The sequence below is a fragment of the Anomaloglossus baeobatrachus genome, chromosome 1 (assembly GCF_048569485.1).
Source record: "Anomaloglossus baeobatrachus isolate aAnoBae1 chromosome 1, aAnoBae1.hap1, whole genome shotgun sequence".
Lineage (NCBI taxonomy): Eukaryota > Metazoa > Chordata > Amphibia > Anura > Aromobatidae > Anomaloglossus > Anomaloglossus baeobatrachus.
Window position 1 is genome coordinate 219195542 of NC_134353.1, and position 25608 is coordinate 219221149.

The 25608-nt window shown below is 51.0% G+C and overlaps 1 protein-coding gene across 1 annotated transcript in view; it reads left to right on the plus strand.

The window, feature by feature from the left end:
- The first annotated feature begins 606 nt into the window (after window positions 1-606).
- FREM3 (FRAS1 related extracellular matrix 3) overlaps window positions 607-25608 on the plus strand; it is a 146600-nt gene continuing 121598 nt past the window's right edge. The window contains exons 1-2 of the mRNA XM_075335800.1: window positions 607-5635; window positions 6637-6726. Coding sequence (XP_075191915.1) covers window positions 607-5635; window positions 6637-6726 — 5119 coding nt within the window. The remainder of the gene's footprint in view (window positions 5636-6636; window positions 6727-25608) is intronic.

Genomic DNA, 25608 nt, shown 5'->3' on the forward strand with positions numbered 1-25608 from the left:
ATTATCATTTATGTTTATTTGTGTGGGGCAATTGTTTTAAAGTATATCTAATAAACTATTTAGGTTTAAAAGGGTTTTTTTTCATGTCAGCATATTGAATATAGATACAGATATTTGCTTCTTCCATATGTGACACTGATGTTAGACATGGTAGATATGACACTGATATTAAGGATATTTTAGCAGGTATCTCTTTGTTGAACAGTTGTAGGACATTGTTTTAGAGGTACTGCTGATGTCACTGTGGCCAGCTGTATACAGACACCATATACAGCTGTATATAGACACAGGGCTATTGCTCTCACATTACAGCAGTCCAGGGAGCAGCGTTACTTAGCCTGAACCAGAGGAGAAGGTCACAGAGAGGGCTGCACTATGCACATTGTCTGTGGGCGAGAACTAAGGAGGGGGCAGAGGGGATCCATGTGCATGGCAGCCAGCCCCTCCCAGCTGAACACTACCTGCACATCAGTGTCCCACCTCACACTTCTTGCCATCTCCCAGCAGAGCAGTGCTGACCCCACCTGCAGCTCCCTCCACACCTCTGTACTCCTGCCCTGGAATATCGTGTTCTTCACAGAGGGATCTTAAGCACAGGGCAGAACCATGGCTTGCTGGCTGCACAACCATAACCCTCAGAGAAGACCCTTACATCTCATCTACTTCTTCATGGTGACCTTCCTCTCCTGTGGACGCTCTCAGCCTGATTCCCGATCATTGCATGCAGAGCACATTGTTGTAACCAACCGAGGAGTCCGGGTCCCGTTTGGCAGATCAGCATTTGTGGATCCGGTAGAAGACCTGGTCCTAGAAGTGCAGCCTGGAGACAAGTGTGTGGTGAACGTGCTGGACAATGACCCCCAGTCTCAGACCCCTGGATCCCTGACCCCTAAGAAGTTTCCTTGTGACTTTGGACAAGGAGAAGTGCGATACACTCACCTGGGCGCTCGCAGCCCGCAGCAGGACAGGGTAAGGCTGCAGCTTAGATACGATTCTCCTACAGAGACTCTGATTGTGCCATTTGTCCTGGAGGTGGAGGTGATATTCCAGCAACTTCAAATTGTTACCCGCAATTTACCTTTGGTGGTGGAGAAGATACATGGTCTCAGTGTCCCCATAGATAAGAAAGTTTTGGCTTTCACCTATGATTCTGCTAAGGATTCCTGCAGAATTATCCCACTTCTTGGCACAGGTGGGCTACCAAGGTATGGTCACTTAGTCGATATAAGCTCCAGCCGCCACCAGGAGGGCATTGACTGTCATACTTTTACTAGTTCTGGGTACCATTACTTGCACACAGCCCCTCATAATTCCCCAAACAGAGACTATTTGCCTATGCGAGTGGATCTGACCAGTGCAAATGGGGCAACAAGGCAAGAACACTTCCATCTGACTGTCAGAATTAAGGAAGGAGCTGAGAACACACCTCCTCGTCCCAGCTTTGTATCCATGCTCATGATGGAAGTCAGCCAGTTTGTGTTGACTGCCCTAACTCCAGAGATGCTGGCAGCGGAGGATTTAGAGTCTGATCCTGGGGATCTCATCTTTAACTTGACAAGCAACCTAGATGCAGAAATGTCTGGCTACCTGATAAGCACAGATGACCAGAACTTACCCATAACTTCCTTTTATCAAAGAGACTTAACTGAATTTAGGATTGCTTACCAGCCCCCATCCAGTGAGTCCTGGTTGGAAAGGATTCTGCAGCTGGAGATGCAGGTGATAGACACAGAGGGAGCCTCCTCTGAAACATTTGCCTTCATGATTGTGGTAAAGCCTATGAACACAATAGCACCCCTTGCTACTCGAAATGCAGGACTGTGGCTTCTAGAGGGACAGTCAAGACCTCTATCTGGTCCAGGGTCTGGAATGAACAATCTGGTGCTCAGTGATGAGGATAATCTAGAGGAAGTGAAAGTGAGTGTTATAGGTGGACTCAAACATGGACATCTAGTCTTGGCACATGGGACCTCTTCAGCTAATAGTGGTGGGAATGGATTCAACTTTTCACCAAAAGAGTTGCATTCTGGACTTGTCATTTACCAGCATGATGGTAGTGATACGTACAGTGATAATCTAATTCTTCGGTTAGATGATGGTAAACACCACGTGGAGCTACTTTACCCCATCACAGTGTCTCCTACTGATGATGAACCCCCAGTTCTCAATGCCAACACTGGACTTAGCCTGGCAGAGAGACATCTGGCTCTTATCTCACCTTTTATGCTCAGTGCTACCGATATTGATTCAGAAGATTCCACCATTCTCTTTGTATTGCAAGAACCCTTTAGTCTTCTGGGGGAATTAGTGCTCAGACAAAGTGAACCACCTGTTGAAGATGAAGAATGGAAACACCTTGTTGAGGAAGAGCTTTACGAAAAGGTGGTAAGTGAGTGGTACCAAAGAGACATTGTAGATGGAAAACTGTACTATAGACATGTAGGGCTACATAATGCTGAAACGGTGTTAGACCGGGTGCTGTTCATGGTGCTGGATGATAATGATCCACCTAATCAGTCTGGACTTCAGGTTTTCAGCGTGCGAATTGAACCTGTGGATGACATTCCTCCTGAATTATTTCAAGGGACAACTTTAGATATGACTGTTAAAGAATATGAGGTAACTGCTTTCAAAAGAAAGCACCTTCGTTATACAGATATGGACACAGATGACAGAAACCTTAAGTACACCATACATAGCCATCCAAGAGACACTGACCCCAACCACCCTATTCTGACTGGGCATATAGTATTTACAGACCTACCAGATGTTGAGGTGACTTCTTTTACCCAAGCCCAAATTAACCATCACAAGATTTCCTATAGGCCTCCGGAGAAAGAACTGGGCATTGTTGCAAAAGTATTGCAGTTTAACTTCACTGTAGAAGATGCTTCAGGTAATTCTATACCAGGCACATTTACTATATTTTTGCAACCTGTGGACAACAAACCTCCTGAAATTATCAATACAGGCTTTTCTGTCCAAGAGAGGGGTACTTTCAAGTTTACAAAAACTGAACTTGATGCAACAGATCAGGACACTGACATAAAGAACATAAAATTCAGCCTTTCTCAAGCTCCCATACATGGTCAGTTGCAATATCAAGGTGAGCTAATGTCATTGGGAGATTCATTCGGACTACTAAACATAGAACTAGGTCATCTGTCTTACATCCATAATGGAGATGAATCTAACAGCGATTCTGTTTCCTTGGTAGTTAGTGATGGTATTCATGAAGTCCCTGTAACAGTAAGGGTACTTGTTAAGCCAGTCGATGATGAGGCCCCAACTTTAATGCTTCCTGGTGGACTTTTAGGATCTTCCTTAGAAGTTCTGGAAAGGGGGGAAACTGAAATTACTACGAATGTTATCCAAGGAACTGATCCTGACACTGATGACCTAATGCTTACTTTTATTGTGGAGGACCCTCCTAGTAGAGGGGAGATCTTGGTAAATGGTGTCCCTGCTGAAAGATTCACTCAGCAAGATCTTCTTAATGGAGACGTCATGTATGCACATACTTCTGAAGAGATAGGGCTTCAAAAGCAGCAGGATTTCTTTAACTTAACAATATCAGATCTTTCTGATGAATGGGTGATAGGTGGAAACATAGTACAGGGTGTGAAAGTACATGTCACCATTTTGCCTGTGGACAGTGAGACCCCTATAGTAAAACTGGGAGATCAATTCTCTGTATTGGAAGGTGGTAAAAATGTTGTAATGTCAGAAAATCTTGACACAGACGATGTCGATACACCAAAAGATGAAATACTATGCACAATTATTGTCCAGCCTAAATCTGGATACCTTGAAAATATTTCCCCTGCCCCAGGCTCTGAACGGTCCAGATCTGGGATTCCCATTAGTGCATTCACTACAAGAGATATTCGTTTAGGTCATATATATTATGTTCAGAGTATTCACCAGGCAGTAGAGCCTATAGAAGATAGATTCACTTTCCGTTGCTCAGATGGTATCAGTTCTTCTCAGCCCCTCTTTTTTCCTATTGTCATAATCCCAACCAACGATGAGAAACCAGAAATTTTCACACGTGAGTTCGTTGTTATGGAGGGAATGAGTCTTGTGATTGACACTCCAATCCTCAATGCTGCAGATGCAGATCAACCTGCAAATGAGCTGCTCTTCATTATCACCAAGCCTCCACAACATGGCCAAGTAGTTTTACAGCAAAGCACCTCTATAGTCTCTAACTTTACCTTGGAAGACATAAAAGAGAGCTCTAGCATTGTATATGAGCATGATGACTCAGAAACAAAGGAGGACAGCTTTTCTATTATTCTAACTGATGGAGAACATAGTGTAGAAAAAAAAATTCTTGTGATGGTTATTCCAGTAGATGATGAGACTCCAAGAATGACAATTAATGATGGACTAGAAATCGAAATAGGAGAAACAAAACTCATTACAAACAAAGAGCTCAAAGCCACAGATCTAGATTCGGATGATAAGTCTCTAATGTATGTAGTTCAGTTTGGCCCAAACCAAGGGCTGCTCCAACGCCTAGATCTTGATGGAACACTCCTGGGGAACATCACGGTGGGAATGAATTTTACACAAGATGAAATTGACAAACAACTTATTCAATATACTCACATAGGCCAAGAAGGTATACGTGACCTTGTAAAATTTGATATCACTGATGGAATTAATCCATTCATTGACAGGTACTTTTACATTAGCATTGGTAGCATTGATATTGCTTTCCCAGATGTAATTAACAAAGGAGTCACACTAAAAGAGGGAGGAAAAGTCACACTCACTACAGACCTTCTAAGCACAAGTGACATCAACAGTCCAGATGAGAAATTAAAGTTTAGCATCACTAGAGCCCCAAGTCGTGGACATTTAGAAAGTACAGACCAGCCTGGGATTCCTATTACAACCTTCACTCAACTCCAACTGGCTGGAAATAAAGTCTATTACATTCATACCTCTGAAGATGAGATGAAGATGGACAGTTTTGAGTTTGAAGTTACAGATGGCTACAATCCTGTGTTTCGAACATTCAGGATTTCCATAACTGACGTGGACAATAAGAAACCGGTTCTTACAATCCATGACCTGGTGGCAAATGAAGGAGAAAACAAACTGATTACTCCCTTTGAACTGACTGCAGATGACATGGACACTCCTGACCACTTGTTACGATTTTCAATTACTCAAGTACCAGTGCATGGCAGCATCCTGTTTAACAACAGCCGTCCAGTCACTTCCTTCACCAAGCAAGATCTGAATGAAAATCTGATTAGCTATAGGCATGATGGCAGTGAATCTATTGATGACAGCTTCTCTTTCACTGTATCTGATGGGACACATACTGAATTTTATATTTTCCCTGATTCTACTTTTGAGACACGAAAATCTCAAATGTTGAAAATTAGAATAAATTCACTGGATAATGGGATACCTCAAATTATCGTCAATAAAGGAGCTGCAACGTTAAAGATCCTTCCTTCTGGACACCTTGGATTTCTTATCACTAGTAAATCACTGAGAGCAGAAGACCGAGACAGTCCTAATAAGATGCTCAAATACAGAATTACAGATGGTCCAAAGCATGGAGTTATTATCAACATGGCGCATGGCAACAGTACAGCAAGAACATTTACCCAGGGTGAGTTTGAGAAATTATTGTTACAAGCAAAACTAAGTATTTTCAATTTTTTTCAATTAATTGTTCTAAAGGAATTATAAAAATAGCAAAATTATTGGTGCACAGCATTTCTGTGTACACTGGGTCTGATTCATCAAGACTGATGTTTTGCAATGAGCAATGTGCTGGAGTAAGATGTGCTAAATTCATTAAAAGGGTTGTCCACTACTCGGACAACCCCTCCTCAATCACCATAACTGCCCCCAGGAAAATAACAAAAGTTATACTCACATCTAGTGCCTGCGCTGATCCTGTGGTGTTGTCACTCATTCTCCCAGGGTTCACATGACGTTATGTCATACGAACCCTGAAACCAATCAGCATTGGCTTCCCTCTCTTCAACTTTGGATGTATCAAACATCAGGAAAAAGTGAGCGGCCAGATACAGCTCTGACTTTCTCTTGAGGGTCAATTAGTCCAAAAGTGAAGATTGGGAAGCTAATGCTGATTAGGAGCAGGGCTCGAGTGACAATGTCACGTGAGCCCTGGGAGAGTGAGTGCCCACACTGCTGGAACAGCGTTGGCACCAGATGTGATTATAACCTTTGTTATTTAAATGGGGGCAAACATGGTGATTGAGAAGGGGTTGTTTGAGTAGTCTACAACCCCTTTAAGCCAAGACCTGAAATACATTTCTGTTGTAATTCATTCCACTTTTCTAACATACGTTACTAGGAGTTTGTCATCTGTGCTTGGACACTCCTTCTACTGTGAGCAGAACTAGTCAAAATTGTTTAAAAATTCCAGAAGTTAATAAAATTTCACAGTTTTACACCAGTATTCTGGAATGAACTGATGGATCGGGGCCATTGTGTTCTCTCAATCTACATAGACAACTACGTTTAGAATATGGAAAGAAAGAAGACGCATTAGTTAAAATAATTTACAGCAATGTAATTTAAATACTGCCATGGTTTTTTTTTTGCATTTTTCATTTATTCTTCCCTTTCTAATTTTATTAGCCGACATTGATGATATAAAAGTCTGCTATGTCTTGAAGGATGGTGAGAATGCTACAAGTGACATGTTTCGTTTCTCAATAGAAGATAATGGTAAGTTTTGTGATCTTTTATTTAATCACTTGTGATGCTAGAAATTCTTGGAAATCATTCTGAACCATTCTTTATGCATCTCATGATTCTCAGCTGTATCAAAAATACAACTCCCAGCATTTACATATATTTTTTGCTGGGAGTTGCAGTTCTCCAACAGTTGGAGAGCTTATCAGGATTTATAAAGCTAGGTATCATTTTTTGTGTCCCTTTCACTAGATTAGACCAGGATTGAGCAAATGCGGCCTGTGGCTGTTCCAGTCCAGCTCATAGACAGCTGAAGTACTGAAAACAATCAACCATGGGCTGCACTGTGCCTTCCACCGCCGCCACTCGCTTTCTGGTGTCCCCGCCATCTACATCCATAGGGTGCAGCCTTCGGTGAACACATTGGTGGAGGCACAGTAGATGCGATACCGTCACATCATCGTGTGTGCTATGCATAGCGCCAGTGCACTGGATACCTGAGCAGAGTTGCAAGGGAACAGGAGCGAGGGTAGTATGTGGTTTTTTTTTTAATGTTTACGGGATGTTTGCATCAGGCTGTGCGAGGACTAATAAATATACATATAAATATATATATATATATATATATATATATGCAACTATGTGGGGGTCATACTATATATATGGCAATGTGGGGGTTCAAATATATATATATAGGAGGCTATGTGGTGCTAATAAAGTATTTAAGAGGCTATGTGGGGCTCATAGAGTATATAGGAGCTATGTGGGGGCTCATAAAGTATATAAAAAGCTTTGGGGGGTCATAAAGTATGTAAGAGACTACTTGAGGGCTCCTACTGTGTATATATAGGGCTATGTGGGGGCTCATAAAGTATGTAAGAGGCTATTTGGGAGCTCCTACTGTGTGTATATATAGGGCTAGGTGGGGGCTCAAAGTATGTAAGAGGCTATTTGGGGGATCACACTGTATATAGGAGGCTATGTGGCACTCATAATGTATATAGGAGGGTATATGTGGCTCATAATGTATATAGGAAACTATGTGGGGGTCTTATCCTGTATATAGGAAGCTGTGAGGGGGGTTCATAATGTATATAGGAGGGTGTGAGGGGTTCAAAGTATAGAGGAGGCTATGTGCTGGTTTGTACTGTATATAGGAGGCTATGTAGTATATAGGAGGCTATGTTCCTCTCATAAGGTATATAGGAGGCTATGCGGGGGCTCAAAGTATATAGGAGGCTATATAGAGGCTCATAATGTATTTAGGAGGCTATGTTAGGGTTCATACTGTATATAGGAGGCATTGTGGGGTTCATAATTTATATAGGAGGCTTTGTGCAGCTCATCATGTGTTCAGGAGACTATGTTGGGCTCATAAAGTGTATAGGACGCTATGTGGGGCTCATACTGTATATAAGAGGCTATTTAGGGCTCATACTGTATATGGGAGGATGTGTGGGGCTTATAATGTATATAGGAGGATGTCTGGAACCTCATGCTATATATAGAGGGCTATGTGGGGGCTCATGCTGTTTATAGGAGGCTATATGGGGGACCATACAGTATAGTATATAGGAGGCTATGTGGGGGGGTTCATACAGTATTTTGGAGGCTACATGGGGGCTCAAACTGTATATAGGGGGCTATATAGGGGCTCATGCTGAATATAGGATGATGTGTGTGGACTTATACTGTACATAGTCGGGTCTGTGTGGAGGCTCATACTGTGTATAGGAGATGCTGTATTTGGGCTCATACAGTATATATCAGGTGTCAGCATACTTAATTCTGCTGAATATTAAGGAATACAATTAATATTAATATAAAATAATAATTAATATGTTAATATTAAGTCAATTTAGTTTTAGCCTTTGGTTCAGCCCCCCACATCAGTCATGGTCACATGTGGTCCCTCAGGAAAATTAATCACCTACTCCTGCTCTATTATGTATAGTGCTATGATATGTAAAGCGCTGTGTATAACGGGAAAAACATTGTGTCTTTCTTATTTTATGTCTGCAGAAATGCACCTGTGTGTTAATCACGTGACCTATCACATGATCTATTTAGGAGTTCGTGTCACATGATACATTGGGCTGTGTGGGGGCCCTCGCCTTCTAAACTGCCCGCGGCCCTGGATACTCTTAATCCACCCCTGGGCACACCATATCATTGTTGGGTGACTTTTGCACTTTTTGATAAATGTTAGCTAAGTAGATTATGTTTCTAACAGTTGCACCAATAGTGAGGTTCATATATTTATTAATTGCCGTGTGGTGACACGCTGTGAGGGTTTTCCACTGTCAGAGTCGGGAATGGCGGTCACGTGGCAGTGACTTTGCGCTATGCAGACTCCCTGGCAGAATCCAAGTCTAGAGGGCATACTTGTAAGGATTCAAACTAGACAACCCCTTTAATGGATTGAAAAATTCTGAGACTGCAGTTGTCAATAAAAGTGACATTTTGTTCTGACTTTGGAGACCCCAATAGTTGTGTTGAATTATATAAATTATCCTTGTGTTTATTAAAATCAGAAATTTGTAAATTTTCCTATGAAACCTAAGGGGCACTTTGCACACTACGACATCGCAAGCCGATGCTTGCGATGCCGAGCGTGATAGTCCCCGCCCTCGTCGCAGCTGCGATATCATGGTGATAGCTGGCGTAGCGAACATTATAGCTATGCCAGCTTCACATGCACTCACCTGCCCTGCAACATCGCTCTGGCCGGCGACCCGCCTCCTTATTAAGGGGGCGGGTCGTGCGGCGTCATAGCGACGTCACACGGCAGGCGGCCAATAGAAGCGAAGGGGCGGAGATGAGCGGGACGTAAACATCCCGCCCACCTCCTTCCTTCCACATAGCTGGCATTTGCCGCAGGACGCAAGTAGGAGATGTTGCTCGCTCCTGCGGCTTCACACATAGCGATGTGTGCTGCCGCAGGAACGAGGAACAACATCGTAACATCGGTCATTTCCAAATTATGGAAATGACCGATGCTACACCGATGATACGATTACGACGATTTTGCGCTCGTTAATCGTTTCATAAAGGCTTTACACACTACGATATCGCCTGCAACGCCGGATGTGCGTCACTTTCAATTTGACCCCACCGACATCGCACCTGCGATGTCATAGTGTGCAAAGTGCCCCTAAGTCACACTTTGGGTTGAATCATTTTGATTAGAATTATACATATATAAAGGCATAACTCCCAACCGTCCTGGATTCTGCGGGAGTCCCGATTTAAGGGCTCTCTCCCGCAGTCCCACAGCTCATGTCTGTCCTGGCTCTTCCTCTCAGTGCAGGGAATAAATTAAATTAAATTTTTATCTGCTCTGGTTTTCTGGGACTCAAACTCGTGAACTCATTGTCCATAGGCAGCAGCTCTACCAGTGAGCTACTGCCTCTATTGAAAAACATGGAAAGTTTTGGTAATCTTGACCTCTGTATTGCAGTAGAGAAACCAGAAGCAGATTATTCAGCTCCAAAGATGGACGGATGGAGACATGGATGGATGGATGGATGGATGGATGGATACATACATGGATGGATGGATAGATACATGGATGGATAGATAGATACATGGATGGATAGATACATGGATAGATCGATAAATAGATAGATAGATAGATACATGGATGGATGGATACATGGATACATGGATAGATAGATAGATAGATAGATAGATAGATAGATAGATACATGGATGATATATACATGGATACATGGATAGATATAGATAAATAGATAGATAAATAGATAGATAGATAGATAGATACATGGATGATATATACATGGATAGATATAGATAGATGGATAGATAGATAGATAGATACATGGATAGATGGATACATGAATAGATAGATGCATACATGGATAGATAGATATGTCGCGGGCGGGGAGGAGGGTGTCAGCACACTACGCTCACCCCCTACTGCTCGGGTCCGGCTGCTGCTGCTCAGTGGTGGCTCGAGCGGTGGGCCGGATCCCGGGGGTTTCTCGAGCGGCACTCCTCGCCCGTGAGTGAAAGGGGGTTTGTTGGGTGTGGGGATAGTTTATTGTCCGTGACGCCACCCACGGTTGTGGTGATTTCACCACCGCTGCTCAATATGGGGATCCCGGGGATGGTGATGCGGAGCAGCCAGGTGTTGTGTTGCCCCTCCGTGGGTAGGGGTTGGTGATCCCGGGGCCCGGTGATGGTTTGGGAGGTGCAGGGCCTGGTGGGCGCAGGGACGCGGGGGCAGCGCTGTGCCTTGCGGCACTGTGGTACTCACTCAGCCTGAGACGTTGACACAGTTTTTACGGTAAACCAAACGGCTGATAAGACGGTCCCACGGACAGCTGCACTTGCTCTCCCAGTAGGTGACGGTGATGTCCCTCTTCCTTGCACCTTTGTTTACTTGTTGGTTGCGATGGGTTCCCACCGGTAACCCGCTCCCCGGCTTCAAGCTGGACCGGGGAAGCTCTACTCTTTGCCCGCAGGCGCTGGCCTTGAGAAACTGGTGCCTTGGCGGTGGCGGTGTCTCTCCTACTCTGGTTGGGCTGTTGCCTTCAATCGGGACTTGGTTGTTGGGGGATCTACGTCCCCTTCACTGACGGATTTGGCAAATTCTGGCGACTCCTAGCCTTGCCGGGGTCCGAGAGGCCCCTGCCCTGGTGCTGACTGTCCTTCGGAACACTGCTCCAGACCGCCGGGCCACTACCCGTCCGCGGTCCTTCCAGGAACTTCCAAACGGTCCCCCTCCAGACAGTCACCGCCGTTGCTGACCTTGCTGACCTGTCCTGCACACAGCTGGACTACTTCAGGCTTTCTCTCTGTCACCACTCTTGCTTTCCTCCTTTACCACTTTACTTCCTTCTACTTTCACTTCCTTAACTCATCTTAGCTGTTTACTCCTTCACTCCCCTAGCTAGACTGCCTGGTCTTCCCGCCTCCAGAGCTGTGTTCTCCTCGGTGGGCGGAGCCAACCACCTGGCCCACCCCCTGGTGTGAATCATCAGCCTCTGGAGGAAGGCAACAAGGATTTTTGGTTAGCTTTGGTGTTCCTAACTGGGATGTAGGGTGTGGTGGTGTGTGACCTGTGTCCCCTGGCTTGCCCAGGGCGACACATTCCCCCTTAGCAAAATGCAGACCGTCCGCGGGCTGCCGTCCAACACCGGTTTTATTTTTCTGTAAAAGATAACATGGTAAAATAATAACATATGTACATTTTTAATAACTCTTCCCTTAACGGGAGGCACTTTTACTTTAACGTTGCATAACGGTTTACGCGGTTACGCTCTCTCCCACCCAAGCAACCTGGCCCTGATGCTGCCCCTAAAACCCAGGCAGCACCCCTTGACCCACAGTCCAGCACACGGTACCCGAGCGGGATTTGTCCTTCCCTCCAGAGGGTAGCCACCGGTTCCTTTGGTAGCTGGGCCCCAGCCTGCTCTGCTGAGGGCCCTCCCTCCAACCTGCCTCTCCGGAGGCGGCATTGCGGAAAACGGTAACGGCAAACAACATATTTACAAGCCACTTAACGTTTGTGGGTGCCCTGCAAGTTCACGGGCTTGTCCATGGATAGTTCCCATGCAAAACTTTTAACGGTCCCCACGGTGACAACGGTGCCGGCTCCAGCCGGTTGCAAATCACAAAGCAAATCAGGTAATGTACTCGGTATCATTTTCATCATTCTTTCAAACTTTTCAAACTTTTAAACAAACAAACAACCACTCTTTACATTCCCTGACCCCTTTTACTCATAGAACGGTCTCCCTGTACCTAAGTGGAGGTCTACCTAGGTTGGAACGGGTGGACCTTCGGGGACCGGTGTCAGTGGTGCTAGACAGTGGGGTAGAGGAAACAATCGGTTCCTCCTCCCTGCTATAGTGTGGAGCAGGCGGAGGTGTAGGGGAGCTGAGTACAGGTTCATCCCTGGGCACTGGCACTGGTTCTGGCTCACGGTTAACCGCTTCCACTACTTCTTCATCCACGGGTTGTGGGAACAGTATCACTGGAAGAATCACCGCGCCGTTCTGTGTAGCCCAGTTTGCTGGGAAGTCACCCATTACAGTGTGGATTACCTCTGCTGCTTTCTCTGCTGGTGGAGGAACCGGTACTTCAGCCTCTGCCTCCAACGCTGGGGGGCACCTTTTTAGATGGTCCCGGGAAACTGTGGCCAGGGTGCCCCCTTGGTCACGACTGATCTGGTAGGCCTTCCCATCTCCCCATTCTGTGGGTTGTATGACGTAAGGGACTTGCTCCCACTGATCATCCAGCTTGTGGGCCTTCCTCTTCCGTTTCAGCACTACATCTCCTGGCTGGAAAGGACCCGCGGACGCCTTCTGATTGAACCGGTGCTCCTGCTGTTCTCGACTTCGACTGAGTTTTTTCTCCACATACTCCTGGATTTGCCGGTATTGTGCTCTCCTCCGAATTTCCCACTCCGCCGTCAAAGGGAGTGCTTCTGGGGCCTCCAACCCCATCTCCTGATCCACCGGCAGGCGGCCAGGCCGAGCCCTCATCAGATACGCTGGGGTGCACTTCGTCGAGCTAGAGGGGATATTATTGTACATGTCGACCAAGTCGGGTAACTTTTCCGGCCACAGGTTCCGTTCTTCCAGCGGTAGCGTCTTGAGAAGCCCCAGGACCAAGTGATTCATTTTCTCGCACATGCCGTTGGTTTGGGCGTGGTACGGAGTGGTCCGGATTTTCTTGCAGCCGTACAACTGGCAGAATTCGTGGAACACCTCTGCTTCAAAGGCCGGGCCTTGGTCAGTCAGCACCTTTTTGGGGTACCCATGGGGTCGGCAAAAATAAGCCTGGAACGCTCGAGCAGCAGTTCGACCAGTCAGGTCCTTACGGGGACTACCACCATAAATCTTGAACAGTGGTCTACAATGGTCAATGCGTAGGTGTACCCACTTCGGCTAGGGGTGAGCTTGACATGGTCTAGGGCGACCAACTCCAGCGGCTGATGGGTGACTATTGGATGTAAGGGTGCCCTCTGGCTAGTCTCGTCCTTTCTCCTCAGCGTACAAGGACCGCACTCTCGGCACCAGGCTTCCACCGATTCACGCATCCCACTCCAATAGAACCGCTCCCTCAACAGCATCTCCAGCTTCTTCCACCCGAAGTGGCCAGCACCATCATGGTATGCCCGCAGGACAGTAGCGACGTCAGCTTGAGGAATGACCAACTGGCAGATTTTCTCATGGGTCTTCGGGTTGATCAGCTCACGGTACAGCCTCCCTTGGTGTAGGTAAAGCCGTTTCCGTTCTTTCCACAAGCGTTGGGCTTCGGCTGGAGCGGCAGGGTCTATTCCCGTAGCACCTTGTTCCACCAGAGTCTTGACAAGGCGAACAGCCGGCGCTTGGTCCTGAGCTTCCTGCCACTCTTGACTGGGCCGTGGGTCCAGATCCACTCGTTGGTGATGTACTTGTACCCTCTCGGTAGGCGGCTGGTGAAACGCAGGCAACTCGATCTCCTCGAGGTCGTCATCCTCGCACCCCTCTTCTGACAAATGGGGCATTCGGGAGAGTGCATCAGCATTTATGTTGACGCGACCGGCTCGGTACTTTATGGTGAAATCATAGTTGGCTAGCCGGGCTACCCACCGCTGCTCCAGCGCGCCCAACTTGGCCGTGTTCAGGTGAGTCAGCGGATTGTTGTCCGTAAACGCGGTGAACGTTGCTGCCGCCAAGTAGTGGCGGAACCGCTCCGTGATAGTCCACACCAACGCCAATAGCTCGAGCTTGAAAGAGCTGTAGTTCTCAGGGTTCCTTTCGGTCGGCCGGAGTTTTCGGCTAGCATAGGCAATCACCTTCTCCCTTCCATCCTGGACCTGGGATAGGACCGCTCCTAGCTCCACGTTACTGTCGTCCGTGTGGAGGATGAACGGGCGTCCATAATCAGGGTACGCCAGGACCTCTTCTCCGGTCAAGGCCGCCTTCAACTGGCAAAAGGACTCTTCATGCTTGTCCTCCCACGACAGTGGGGCTTCAATGGGTCTACCACCTTTGGTCTGTCCCACGAGGAGGTCTTGCATGGGGGCAGCCATCTTCGTGTACCCCTTTATAAAGCGCCGATAGTACCCCACCAGACCCAGAAACTGCCTTACTTCCCTCACTGTAGTTGGTCTCGGCCAGCTCTGGATGGCAGTAATCTTCTCAGGGTCGGGGGCGACACCATCCGCACTCACCACATGCCCTAGATACTGCACCCTGGGTTTCAGCAGGTGGCATTTAGCGGGCTTCAATTTCATCCCGTACCTGGCAAGGGACGCGAACACCTCGGCCAGGTGCTCCAGATGGGCCTCATACGTCTGGGAATAAACAATCACATCATCCAAGTACAACAGGACGGTCTCGAAGTTTAAATGTCCCAGACAGCACTCCATCAGCCGTTGGAAGGTTCCGGGGGCATTGCACAGCCCAAACGGCATGCTATTGAATTCGCAGAGCCCCATCGGGGTGGTGAAGGCGGTCTTCTCCCGGTCCTCTGGGGCCACGGCCACTTGCCAGTATCCGCTGGTAAGGTCAAGGGTCGAGAAGTAGTTTGCAGTTCTCAGTGCAGCCAAAGACTCTTCAATACGAGGTAATGGATAGGCATCTTTATGGGTTATCTGGTTGATCTTCCGGTAGTCCACACACATCCGCATGGTACCATCCTTCTTCTTGACCAGTACCAACGGAGCGGCCCAGGGACTACAGCTGTCCCGAATAACCCCTGCCTCCTTCATATTCCTCAACATATCTTTGGCACACTGGTAATGTGCAGGGGGAATAGGTCTATACCTCTCTTTGATAGGGGGATGTTCACCGGTGGGGATGTGGTGTTGGACCCCCTTGATCTGCCCAAAGTCTAGGGGGTGCTTACTGAAAACCTGTTCGTACTCCTGCACCACCCTGTATACCCCTGCCCTGTGATGTGTAGGGGTATCATCAGTGCCTACATGTAGCTGTTGATGCCACTCCTTTGTCTCCCCCTGGGGTGGGGAAGTGCTGGTGGTAGGTGGGAGTGTGGATGGACTGGCTTCATGGATAGTGTGAGGGTCCAGGGTGAGCAGCTTGGCAATGGTGGCATACCGGGGAAGCCTGACTTCTTCCTCCCCACAGTTCAGCACTCTCACAGGCACTCTCCCTTTCTTCACATCCACCACCCCTCGGGCGGCCATTACAGTGGGCCAGTGCTCGGAAGGCATGGGCTCCATCATCGCAGGGTAATCATGCCCCTGAGGCCCTACTGCTGCCCTACACCAGATCATCATCTCACTCCTAGGGGGCACAGTCAATGGAGCAACATCCATCACTCTCACTCCACCAATCTCCCCTCCTGTTGAGCTTACATGCTGGCGGTACATTAGGGCTCGGATCTCACGCTGCACAGCCCGCTGTGGCGGCCAGCTGTTGTAATAGGGTTAACACATCAGCCATGCAGTGCTCCATCACATTGGTTCCCAGCACTATTTTCGGGTTATGATCACTGGGTTCATTCATGATCACAATCATACCCTGGTGTTGCAGTTCAGCTTGCCCCACTGTCATAGCCACTTGTTTATACCCCACCTGGGTCAATGGAAGTCCATTAGCGGCAATCAACGTTATACTATTGTCTGGGGGCGCCAGCTCGTCTATGGCCCAATACCGCTGGTACAACGTGTACGGTATGGTAGTTACCTGTGATCCAGTGTCCAAGAGAGCCATCACTGGTATGCCGTCCACGGCCACGGGGATGATGGGGCGGGCCCCGATATATCGGTCCCGCCAGTCCGGGGGGCCACGATGTTCTACTCCTGGGGATTGGCCCGGGGCCCCAGGGGTTGCTCGTTTAACGGGCACTGTCGGAAGTAATGACCCGGCTTACGGCACTTGTAGCAGATTGGGGGTCTGCTCCGCGGGTGGTTAGCACTTTTCCGCTGCATCCAGGGAACATCCTCGGGACTGTCAGCAAGCTGTATCTGTGCTGGAGGCTGAGATCTGGTCAGAGGTTGTAGTGCAGCAAGGATTTTGGCAAGGTCTCCGTCCATGCGACGGACCTGGGCTGCCAGTTCTTCCACTGTGCTGCTCGGGGCTGCAGGTGTTGGAGAGGTTGGTTTGGCTGAGGCCGCCACAACGGGAGCCGTCTCGACGGGCCACGGGGCGGGTTCCAGAACTTCGGCAGCTGGGGGCTGTAGTGCTTTGATGGCCCGCTCCTTTAACACAGCAAAGTCCACATCAGGGTGTTCCAGGGCCCACAGCCGGAGTTGTTTACGATCCTCAGGGGACCTCATCCCCTGCGCAAATTGCTCCACTAACATCTTGTTGCTATCCGCCTCATTAATAGGGTTCGCCCGCTTCAGCGTGCGGAGGGCGGTCTGCAGACGTAGAGCATAGTCCCGAATGCTATCCCCAGCTCGTTGCCGGCACTGGTAAAACTGCATCCTCAGCTCAGCTTCAGTCCGGGTCTCGAAGGCAGTCTGTAGCTTCTCAAAGATGGTGGCTACAGAGAGCCGGTCCCCCTCGGCCCAGGTCTCCGCTTCCTGCTCCGCCGCACCGGTTAACTGGCCTAGCACTATCGCTGCACGTTGCTTATCAGTCAGGGGGTACAGCTCTAGCAACGGGTTAAGCTTTTTCCGGAAGGCCTGTAGGGCATCCGGTTTCCCGTCATACTGCGGTAGCCAGGCAGCTCCGGGCGCATAGGGCAAGGAGAACGGCATGACCTGAGCGAGCGCGGGGGCCGCGGCACCTCCCGCCGGTACGGCCGGGACCTGGGCAGGTCCATTCCCATCCGCGGGTGCCGCTGCGGCTGCGACCACCGCTCCTCCTTTCTCGGGGCGGGGTTTTGGCCTTCGCGCCTCTACTACTCGAGAAGACGCTCGAGCGGGAACTTTTCGCGCCAAAGATGGCGGCTTCTGAAATTTTCCTGCCAGATACCTCCGGCGGTAACAAGGCGCACCTCTACCAGACGGCAGAGCGGTAAGATCCTGTTCGTGACGCCAAGTTGTCGCGGGCGGGGAGGAGGGTGTCAGCACACTACGCTCACCCCCTACTGCTCGGGTCCGGCTGCTGCTGCTCAGTGGTGGCTCGAGCAGTGGGCCGGATCCCGGGGGTTTCTCGAGCGGCACTCCTCGCCCGTGAGTGAAAGGGGGTTTGTTGGGTGTGGGGATAGTTTATTGTCCGTGACGCCACCCACGGTTGTGGTGATTTCACCACCGCTGCTCAATATGGGGATCCCGGGGATGGTGATGCGGAGCAGCCAGGTGTTGTGTTGCCCCTCCGTGGGTAGGGGTTGGTGATCCCGGGGCCCGGTGATGGTTTGGGAGGTGCAGGGCCTGGTGGGCGCAGGGACGCGGGGGCAGCGCTATGCCTTGCGGCACTGTGGTACTCACTCAGCCTGAGACGTTGACACAGTTTTTACGGTAAACCAAACGGCTGATAAGACGGTCCCACGGACGGCTGCACTTGCTCTCCCAGTAGGTGACGGTGATGTCCCTCTTCCTTGCACCTTTGTTTACTTGTTGGTTGCGATGGGTCCCCACCGGTAACCCGCTCCCCGGCTTCAAGCTGGACCGGGGAAGCTCTACTCTTTGCCCGCAGGCGCTGGCCCTGAGAAACTGGTGCCTTGGCGGTGGCGGTGTCTCTCCTACTCTGGTTGGGCTGTTGCCTTCAATCGGGACTTGGTTGTTGGGGGATCTACGTCCCCTTCACTGACGGATTTGGCAAATTCTGGCGACTCCTAGCCTTGCCGGGGTCCGAGAGGCCCCTGCCCTGGTGCTGACTGTCCTTCGGAACACTGCTCCAGACCGCCGGGCCACTACCCGTCCGCGGTCCTTCCAGGAACTTCCAAACGGTCCCCCTCCAGACAGTCACCGCCGTTGCTGACCTTGCTGACCTGTCCTGCACACAGCTGGACTACTTCAGGCTTTCTCTCTGTCACCACTCTTGCTTTCCTCCTTTACCACTTTACTTCCTTCTACTTTCACTTCCTTAACTCATCTTAGCTGTTTACTCCTTCACTCCCCTAGCTAGACTGCCTGGTCTTCCCGCCTCCAGAGCTGTGTTCTCCTCGGTGGGCGGAGCCAACCGCCTGGCCCACCCCCTGGTGTGAATCATCAGCCTCTGGAGGAAGGCAACAAGGATTTTTGGTTAGCTTTGGTGTTCCTAACTGGGATGTAGGGTGTGGTGGTGTGTGACCTGTGTCCCCTGGGTTGCCCAGGGCGACACATTCCCCCTTAGCAAAATGCAGACCGTCCGCGGGCTGCCGTCCAACACCGGTTTTATTTTTCTGTAAAAGATAACATGGTAAAATAATAACATATGTACATTTTTAATAACTCTTCCCTTAACGGGAGGCACTTTTACTTTAACGTTGCATAACGGTTTACGGTTACGGTTTCCGCTCTCTCCCACCCAAGCAACCTGGCCCTGATGCTGCCCCTAAAACCCAGGCAGCACCCCTTGACCCACAGTCCAGCACACGGTACCCGAGCGGGATTTGTCCTTCCCTCCAGAGGGTAGCCACCGGTTCCTTTGGTAGCTGGGCCCCAGCCTGCTCTGCTGAGGGCCCTCCCTCCAACCTGCCTCTCCGGAGGCGGCATTGCGGAAAACGGTAACGGCAAACAACATATTTACAAGCCACTTAACGTTTGTGGGTGCCCTGCAAGTTCACGGGCTTGTCCATGGATAGTTCCCATGCAGAACTTTTAACGGTCCCCACGGCGACAACGGTGCCGGCTCCAGCCGGTTGCAAATCACAAACCAAATCAGGTAATGTACTCGGTATCATTTTCATCATTCTTTCAAACTTTTCAAACTTTTAAACAAACAAACAACCACTCTTTACATTCCCTGACCCCTTTTACTCATAGAACGGTCTCCCTGTACCTAAGTGGAGGTCTACCTAGGTTGGAACGGGTGGACCTTCGGGGACCGGTGTCAGTGGTGCTAGACAGTGGAGTAGAGGAAACAATCGGTTCCTCCTCCCTGCTATAGTGTGGAGCAGGCGGAGGTGTAGGGGAGCTGAGTACAGGTTCATCCCTGGGCACTGGCACTGGTTCTGGCTCACGGTTAACCGCTTCCACTACTTCTTCATCCACGGGTTGTGGGAACAGTATCACTGGAAGAATCACCGCGCCGTTCTGTGTAGCCCAGTTTGCTGGGAAGTCACCCATTACAGTGTGGATTACCTCTGCTGCTTTCTCTGCTGGTGGAGGAACCGGTACTTCAGCCTCTGCCTCCAATGCTGGGGGGCACCTTTTTAGATGGTCCCGGGAAACTGTGGCCAGGGTGCCCCCTTGGTCACGACTGATCTGGTAGGCCTTCCCATCTCCCCATTCTGTGGGTTGTATGACGTAAGGGACTTGCTCCCACTGATCATCCAGCTTGTGGGCCTTCCTCTTCCGTTTCAGCACTACATCTCCTGGCTGGAAAGGACCCGCGGACGCCTTCTGATTGAACCGGTGCTCCTGCTGTTCTCGACTTCGACTGAGGTTTTTCTCCACATACTCCTGGATTTGCCGGTATTGTGCTCTCCTCCGAATTTCCCACTCCGCCGTCAAAGGGAGTGCTTCTGGGGCCTCCAACCCCATCTCCTGATCCACCGGCAGGCGGCCAGGCCGAGCCCTCATCAGATACGCTGGGGTGCACTTCGTCGAGCTAGAGGGGATATTATTGTACATGTCGACCAAGTCGGGTAACTTTTCCGGCCACAGGTTCCGTTCTTCCAGCGGTAGCGTCTTGAGAAGCCCCAGGACCAAGTGATTCATTTTCTCGCACATGCCGTTGGTTTGGGCGTGGTACGGAGTGGTCCGGATTTTCTTGCAGCCGTACAACTGGCAGAATTCGTGGAACACCTCTGCTTCAAAGGCCGGGCCTTGGTCAGTCAGCACCTTTTCGGGGTACCCATGGGGTCGGCAAAAATAAGCCTGGAACACTCGAGCAGCAGTTCGACCAGTCAGGTCCTTACGGGGACTACCACCATAAATCTTGAACAGTGGTCTACAATGGTCAATGCGTAGGTGTACCCACTTCGGCTAGGGGTTAGCTTGACATGGTCTAGGGCGACCAACTCCAGCGGCTGATGGGTGACTATTGGATGTAAGGGTGCCCTCTGGCTAGTCTCGTCCTTTCTCCTCAGCGTACAAGGACCGCACTCTCGGCACCAGGCTTCCACCGATTCACGCATCCCACTCCAATAGAACCGCTCCCTCAACAGCATCTCCAGCTTCTTCCACCCGAAGTGGCCAGCACCATCATGGTATGCCCGCAGGACAGTAGCGACGTCAGCTTGAGGAATGACCAACTGGCAGATTTTCTCATGGGTCTTCGGGTTGATCAGCTCACGGTACAGCCTCCCTTGGTGTAGGTAAAGCCGTTTCCGTTCTTTCCACAAGCGTTGGGCTTCGGCTGGAGCGGCAGGGTCTATTCCCGTAGCACCTTGTTCCACCAGAGTCTTGACAAGGCGAACAGCCGGCGCTTGGTCCTGAGCTTCCTGCCACTCTTGACTGGGCCGTGGGTCCAGATCCACTCGTTGGTGATGTACTTGTACCCTCTCGGTAGGCGGCTGGTGAAACGCAGGCAACTCGATCTCCTCGAGGTCGTCATCCTCGCACCCCTCTTCTGACAAATGGGGCATTCGGGAGAGTGCATCAGCATTTATGTTGACGCGACCGGCTCGGTACTTTATGGTGAAATCATAGTTGGCTAGCCGGGCTACCCACCGCTGCTCCAGCGCGCCCAACTTGGCCGTGTTCAGGTGAGTCAGCGGATTGTTGTCCGTAAACGCGGTGAACGTTGCTGCCGCCAAGTAGTGGCGGAACCGCTCCGTGATAGCCCACACCAACGCCAATAGCTCGAGCTTGAAAGAGCTGTAGTTCTCAGGGTTCCTTTCGGTCGGCCGGAGTTTTCGGCTAGCATAGGCAATCACCTTCTCCCTTCCATCCTGGACCTGGGATAGGACCGCTCCTAGCTCCACGTTACTGTCGTCCGTGTGGAGGATGAACGGGCGTCCATAATCAGGGTACGCCAGGACCTCTTCTCCGGTCAAGGCCGCCTTCAACTGGCAAAAGGACTCTTCATGCTTGTCCTCCCACGACAGTGGGGCTTCAATGGGTCTACCACCTTTGGTCTGTCCCACGAGGAGGTCTTGCATGGGGGCAGCCATCTTCGTGTACCCCTTTATAAAGCGCCGATAGTACCCCACCAGACCCAGAAACTGCCTTACTTCCCTCACTGTAGTTGGTCTCGGCCAGCTCTGGATGGCAGTAATCTTCTCAGGGTCGGGGGCGACACCATCCGCACTCACCACATGCCCTAGATACTGCACCCTGGGTTTCAGCAGGTGGCATTTAGAGGGCTTCAATTTCATCCCGTACCTGGCAAGGGACGCGAACACCTCGGCCAGGTGCTCCAGATGGGCCTCATACGTCTGGGAATAAACAATCACATCATCCAAGTACAACAGGACGGTCTCGAAGTTTAAATGTCCCAGACAGCACTCCATCAGCCGTTGGAAGGTTCCGGGGGCATTGCACAGCCCAAACGGCATGCTATTGAATTCGCAGAGCCCCATCGGGGTGGTGAAGGCGGTCTTCTCCCGGTCCTCTGGGGCCACGGCCACTTGCCAGTATCCGCTGGTAAGGTCAAGGGTCGAGAAGTAGTTTGCAGTTCTCAGCGCAGCCAAAGACTCTTCAATACGAGGTAATGGATAGGCATCTTTATGGGTTATCTGGTTGATCTTCCGGTAGTCCACACACATCCGCATGGTACCATCCTTCTTCTTGACCAGTACCAACGGAGCGGCCCAGGGACTACAGCTGTCCCGAATAACCAATGGCCCCTTCATATTCCTCAACATATCTTTGGCACACTGGTAATGTGCAGGGGGAATAGGTCTATACCTCTCTTTGATAGGGGGATGTTCACCGGTGGGGATGTGGTGTTGGACCCCCTTGATCTGCCCAAAGTCTAGGGGGTGCTTACTGAAAACCTGTCCGTACTCCTGCACCACCCTGTATACCCCTGCTCTGTGATGTGTAGGGGTATCATCAGTGCCTACATGTAGCTGTTGATGCCACTCCTTTGTCTCCCCCTGGGGTGGGGAAGTGCTGGTGGTAGGTGGGAGTGTGGATGGACTGGCTTCATGGATAGTGTGAGGGTCCAGGGTGAGCAGCTTGGCAATGGTGGCATACCGGGGAAGCCTGACTTCTTCCTCCCCACAGTTCAGCACTCTCACAGGCACTCTCCCTTTCTTCACATCCACCACCCCTCGGGCGGCCATTACAGTGGGCCAGTGCTTGGAAGGCATGGGCTCCATCATCGCAGGGTAATCACGCCCCTGAGGCCCTACTGCTGCCCTACACCAGATCATCATCTCACTCCTAGGGGGCACAGTCAATGGAGCAACATCCATCACTCTCACTCCACCAATCTCCCCTCCTGTTGAGCTTACATGCTGGCGGTACATTAGGGCTCGGATCTCACGCTGCACAGCCCGCTGTGGCGGCCAGCTGTTGTAATAGGGTTAACACATCAGCCATGCAGTGCTCCATCACATTGGTTCCCAGCACTATTTTCGGGTTATGATCACTGGGTTCATTCATGATCACAATCATACCCTGGTGTTGCAGTTCAGCTTGCCCCACTGTCATAGCCACTTGTTTATACCCCACCTGGGTCAATGGAAGTCCATTAGCGGCAATCAACGTTATACTATTGTCTGGGGGCGCCAGCTCGTCTATGGCCCAATACCGCTGGTACAACGTGTACGGTATGGTAGTTACCTGTGATCCAGTGTCCAAGAGAGCCATCACTGGTATGCCGTCCACGGCCACAGGGATGATGGGGCGGGCCCCGATATATCGGTCCCGCCAGTCCGGGGGGCCACGATGTTCTACTCCTGAGGATTGGCCCGGGGCCCCAGGGGTTGCTCGTTTAACGGGCACTGTCGGAAGTAATGACCCGGCTTACGGCACTTGTAGCAGATTGGGGGTCTGCTCCGCGGGTGGTTAGCACTTTTCCGCTGCATCCAGGGAACATCCTCGGGACTGTCAGCAAGCTGTATCTGTGCTGGAGGCTGAGATCTGGTCAGAGGTTGTAGTGCAGCAAGGATTTTGGCAAGGTCTCCGTCCATGCGACGGACCTGGGCTGCCAGTTCTTCCACTGTGCTGCTCGGGGCTGCAGGTGTTGGAGAGGTTGGTTTGGCTGAGGCCGCCACAACGGGAGCCGTCTCGACGGGCCACGGGGCGGGTTCCAGAACTTCGGCAGCTGGGGGCTGTAGTGCTTTGATGGCCCGCTCCTTTAACACAGCAAAGTCCACATCAGGGTGTTCCAGGGCCCACAGCCGGAGTTGTTTACGATCCTCAGGGGACCTCATCCCCTGCGCAAATTGCTCCACTAACATCTTGTTGCTATCCGCCTCATTAATAGGGTTCGCCCGCTTCAGCGTGCGGAGGGCGGTCTGCAGACGTAGAGCATAGTCCCGAATGCTATCCCCAGCTCGTTGCCGGCACTGGTAAAACTGCATCCTCAGCTGAGCTTCAGTCCGGGTCTCGAAGGCAGTCTGTAGCTTCTCAAAGATGGTGGCTACAGAGAGCCGGTCCCCCTCGGCCCAGGTCTCTGCTTCCTGCTCCGCCGCACCGGTTAACTGGCCTAGCACTATCGCTGCACGTTGCTTATCAGTCAGGGGGTACAGCTCTAGCAACGGGTTAAGCTTTTTCCGGAAGGCCTGTAGGGCATCCGGTTTCCCGTCATACTGCGGTAGCCAGGCAGCTCCGGGCGCATAGGGCAAGGAGAACGGCATGACCTGAGCGAGCGCGGGGGCCGCGGCACCTCCCGCCGGTACGGCCGGGCCCTGGGCAGGTCCATTCCCATCCGCGGGTGCCGCTGCGGCTGCGACCACCGCTCCTCCCGCGGCTCCGTCGGGCGCAGACATCTTGTTTCCGTCCCCCTTAGCTCTTTCCGGCCCCTCCTTTCTCGGGGCGGGGTTTTGGCCTTCGCGCCTCTACTACTCGAGAAGACGCTCGAGCGGGAACTTTTCGCGCCAAAGATGGCGGCTTCTGAAATTTTCCTGCCGGATACCTCCGGCGGTAACAAGGCGCACCTCTACCAGACGGCAGAGCAGTAAGATCCTGTTCGTGACGCCAAGTTGTCGCGGGCGGGGAGGAGGGTGTCAGCACACTACGCTCACCCCCTACTGCTCGGATCCGGCTGCTGCTGCTCAGTGGTGGCTCGAGCAGTGGGCCGGATCCCGGGGGTTTCTCGAGCGGCACTCCTCGCCCGTGAGTGAAAGGGGGTTTGTTGGGTGTGGGGATAGTTTATTGTCCGTGACGCCACCCACGGTTGTGGTGATTTCACCACCGCTGCTCAATATGGGGATCCCGGGGATGGTGATGCGGAGCAGCCAGGTGTTGTGTTGCCCCTCCGTGGGTAGGGGTTGGTGATCCCGGGGCCCGGTGATGGTTTGGGAGGTGCAGGGCCTGGTGGGCGCATGGACGCGGGGGCAGCGCTGTGCCTTGCGGCACTGTGGTACTCACTCAGCCTGAGACGTTGACACAGTTTTTACGGTAAACCAAACGGCTGATAAGACGGTCCCACGGACGGCTGCACTTGCTCTCCCAGTAGGTGACGGTGATGTCCCTCTTCCTTGCACCTTTGTTTACTTGTTGGTTGCGATGGGTCCCCACCGGTAACCCGCTCCCCGGCTTCAAGCTGGACCGGGGAAGCTCTACTCTTTGCCCGCAGGCGCTGGCCCTGAGAAACTGGTGCCTTGGCGGTGGCGGTGTCTCTCCTACTCTGGTTGGGCTGTTGCCTTCAATCGGGACTTGGTTGTTGGGGGATCTACGTCCCCTTCACTGACGGATTTGGCAAATTCTGGCGACTCCTAGCCTTGCCGGGGTCCGAGAGGCCCCTGCCCTGGTGCTGACTGTCCTTCGGAACACTGCTCCAGACC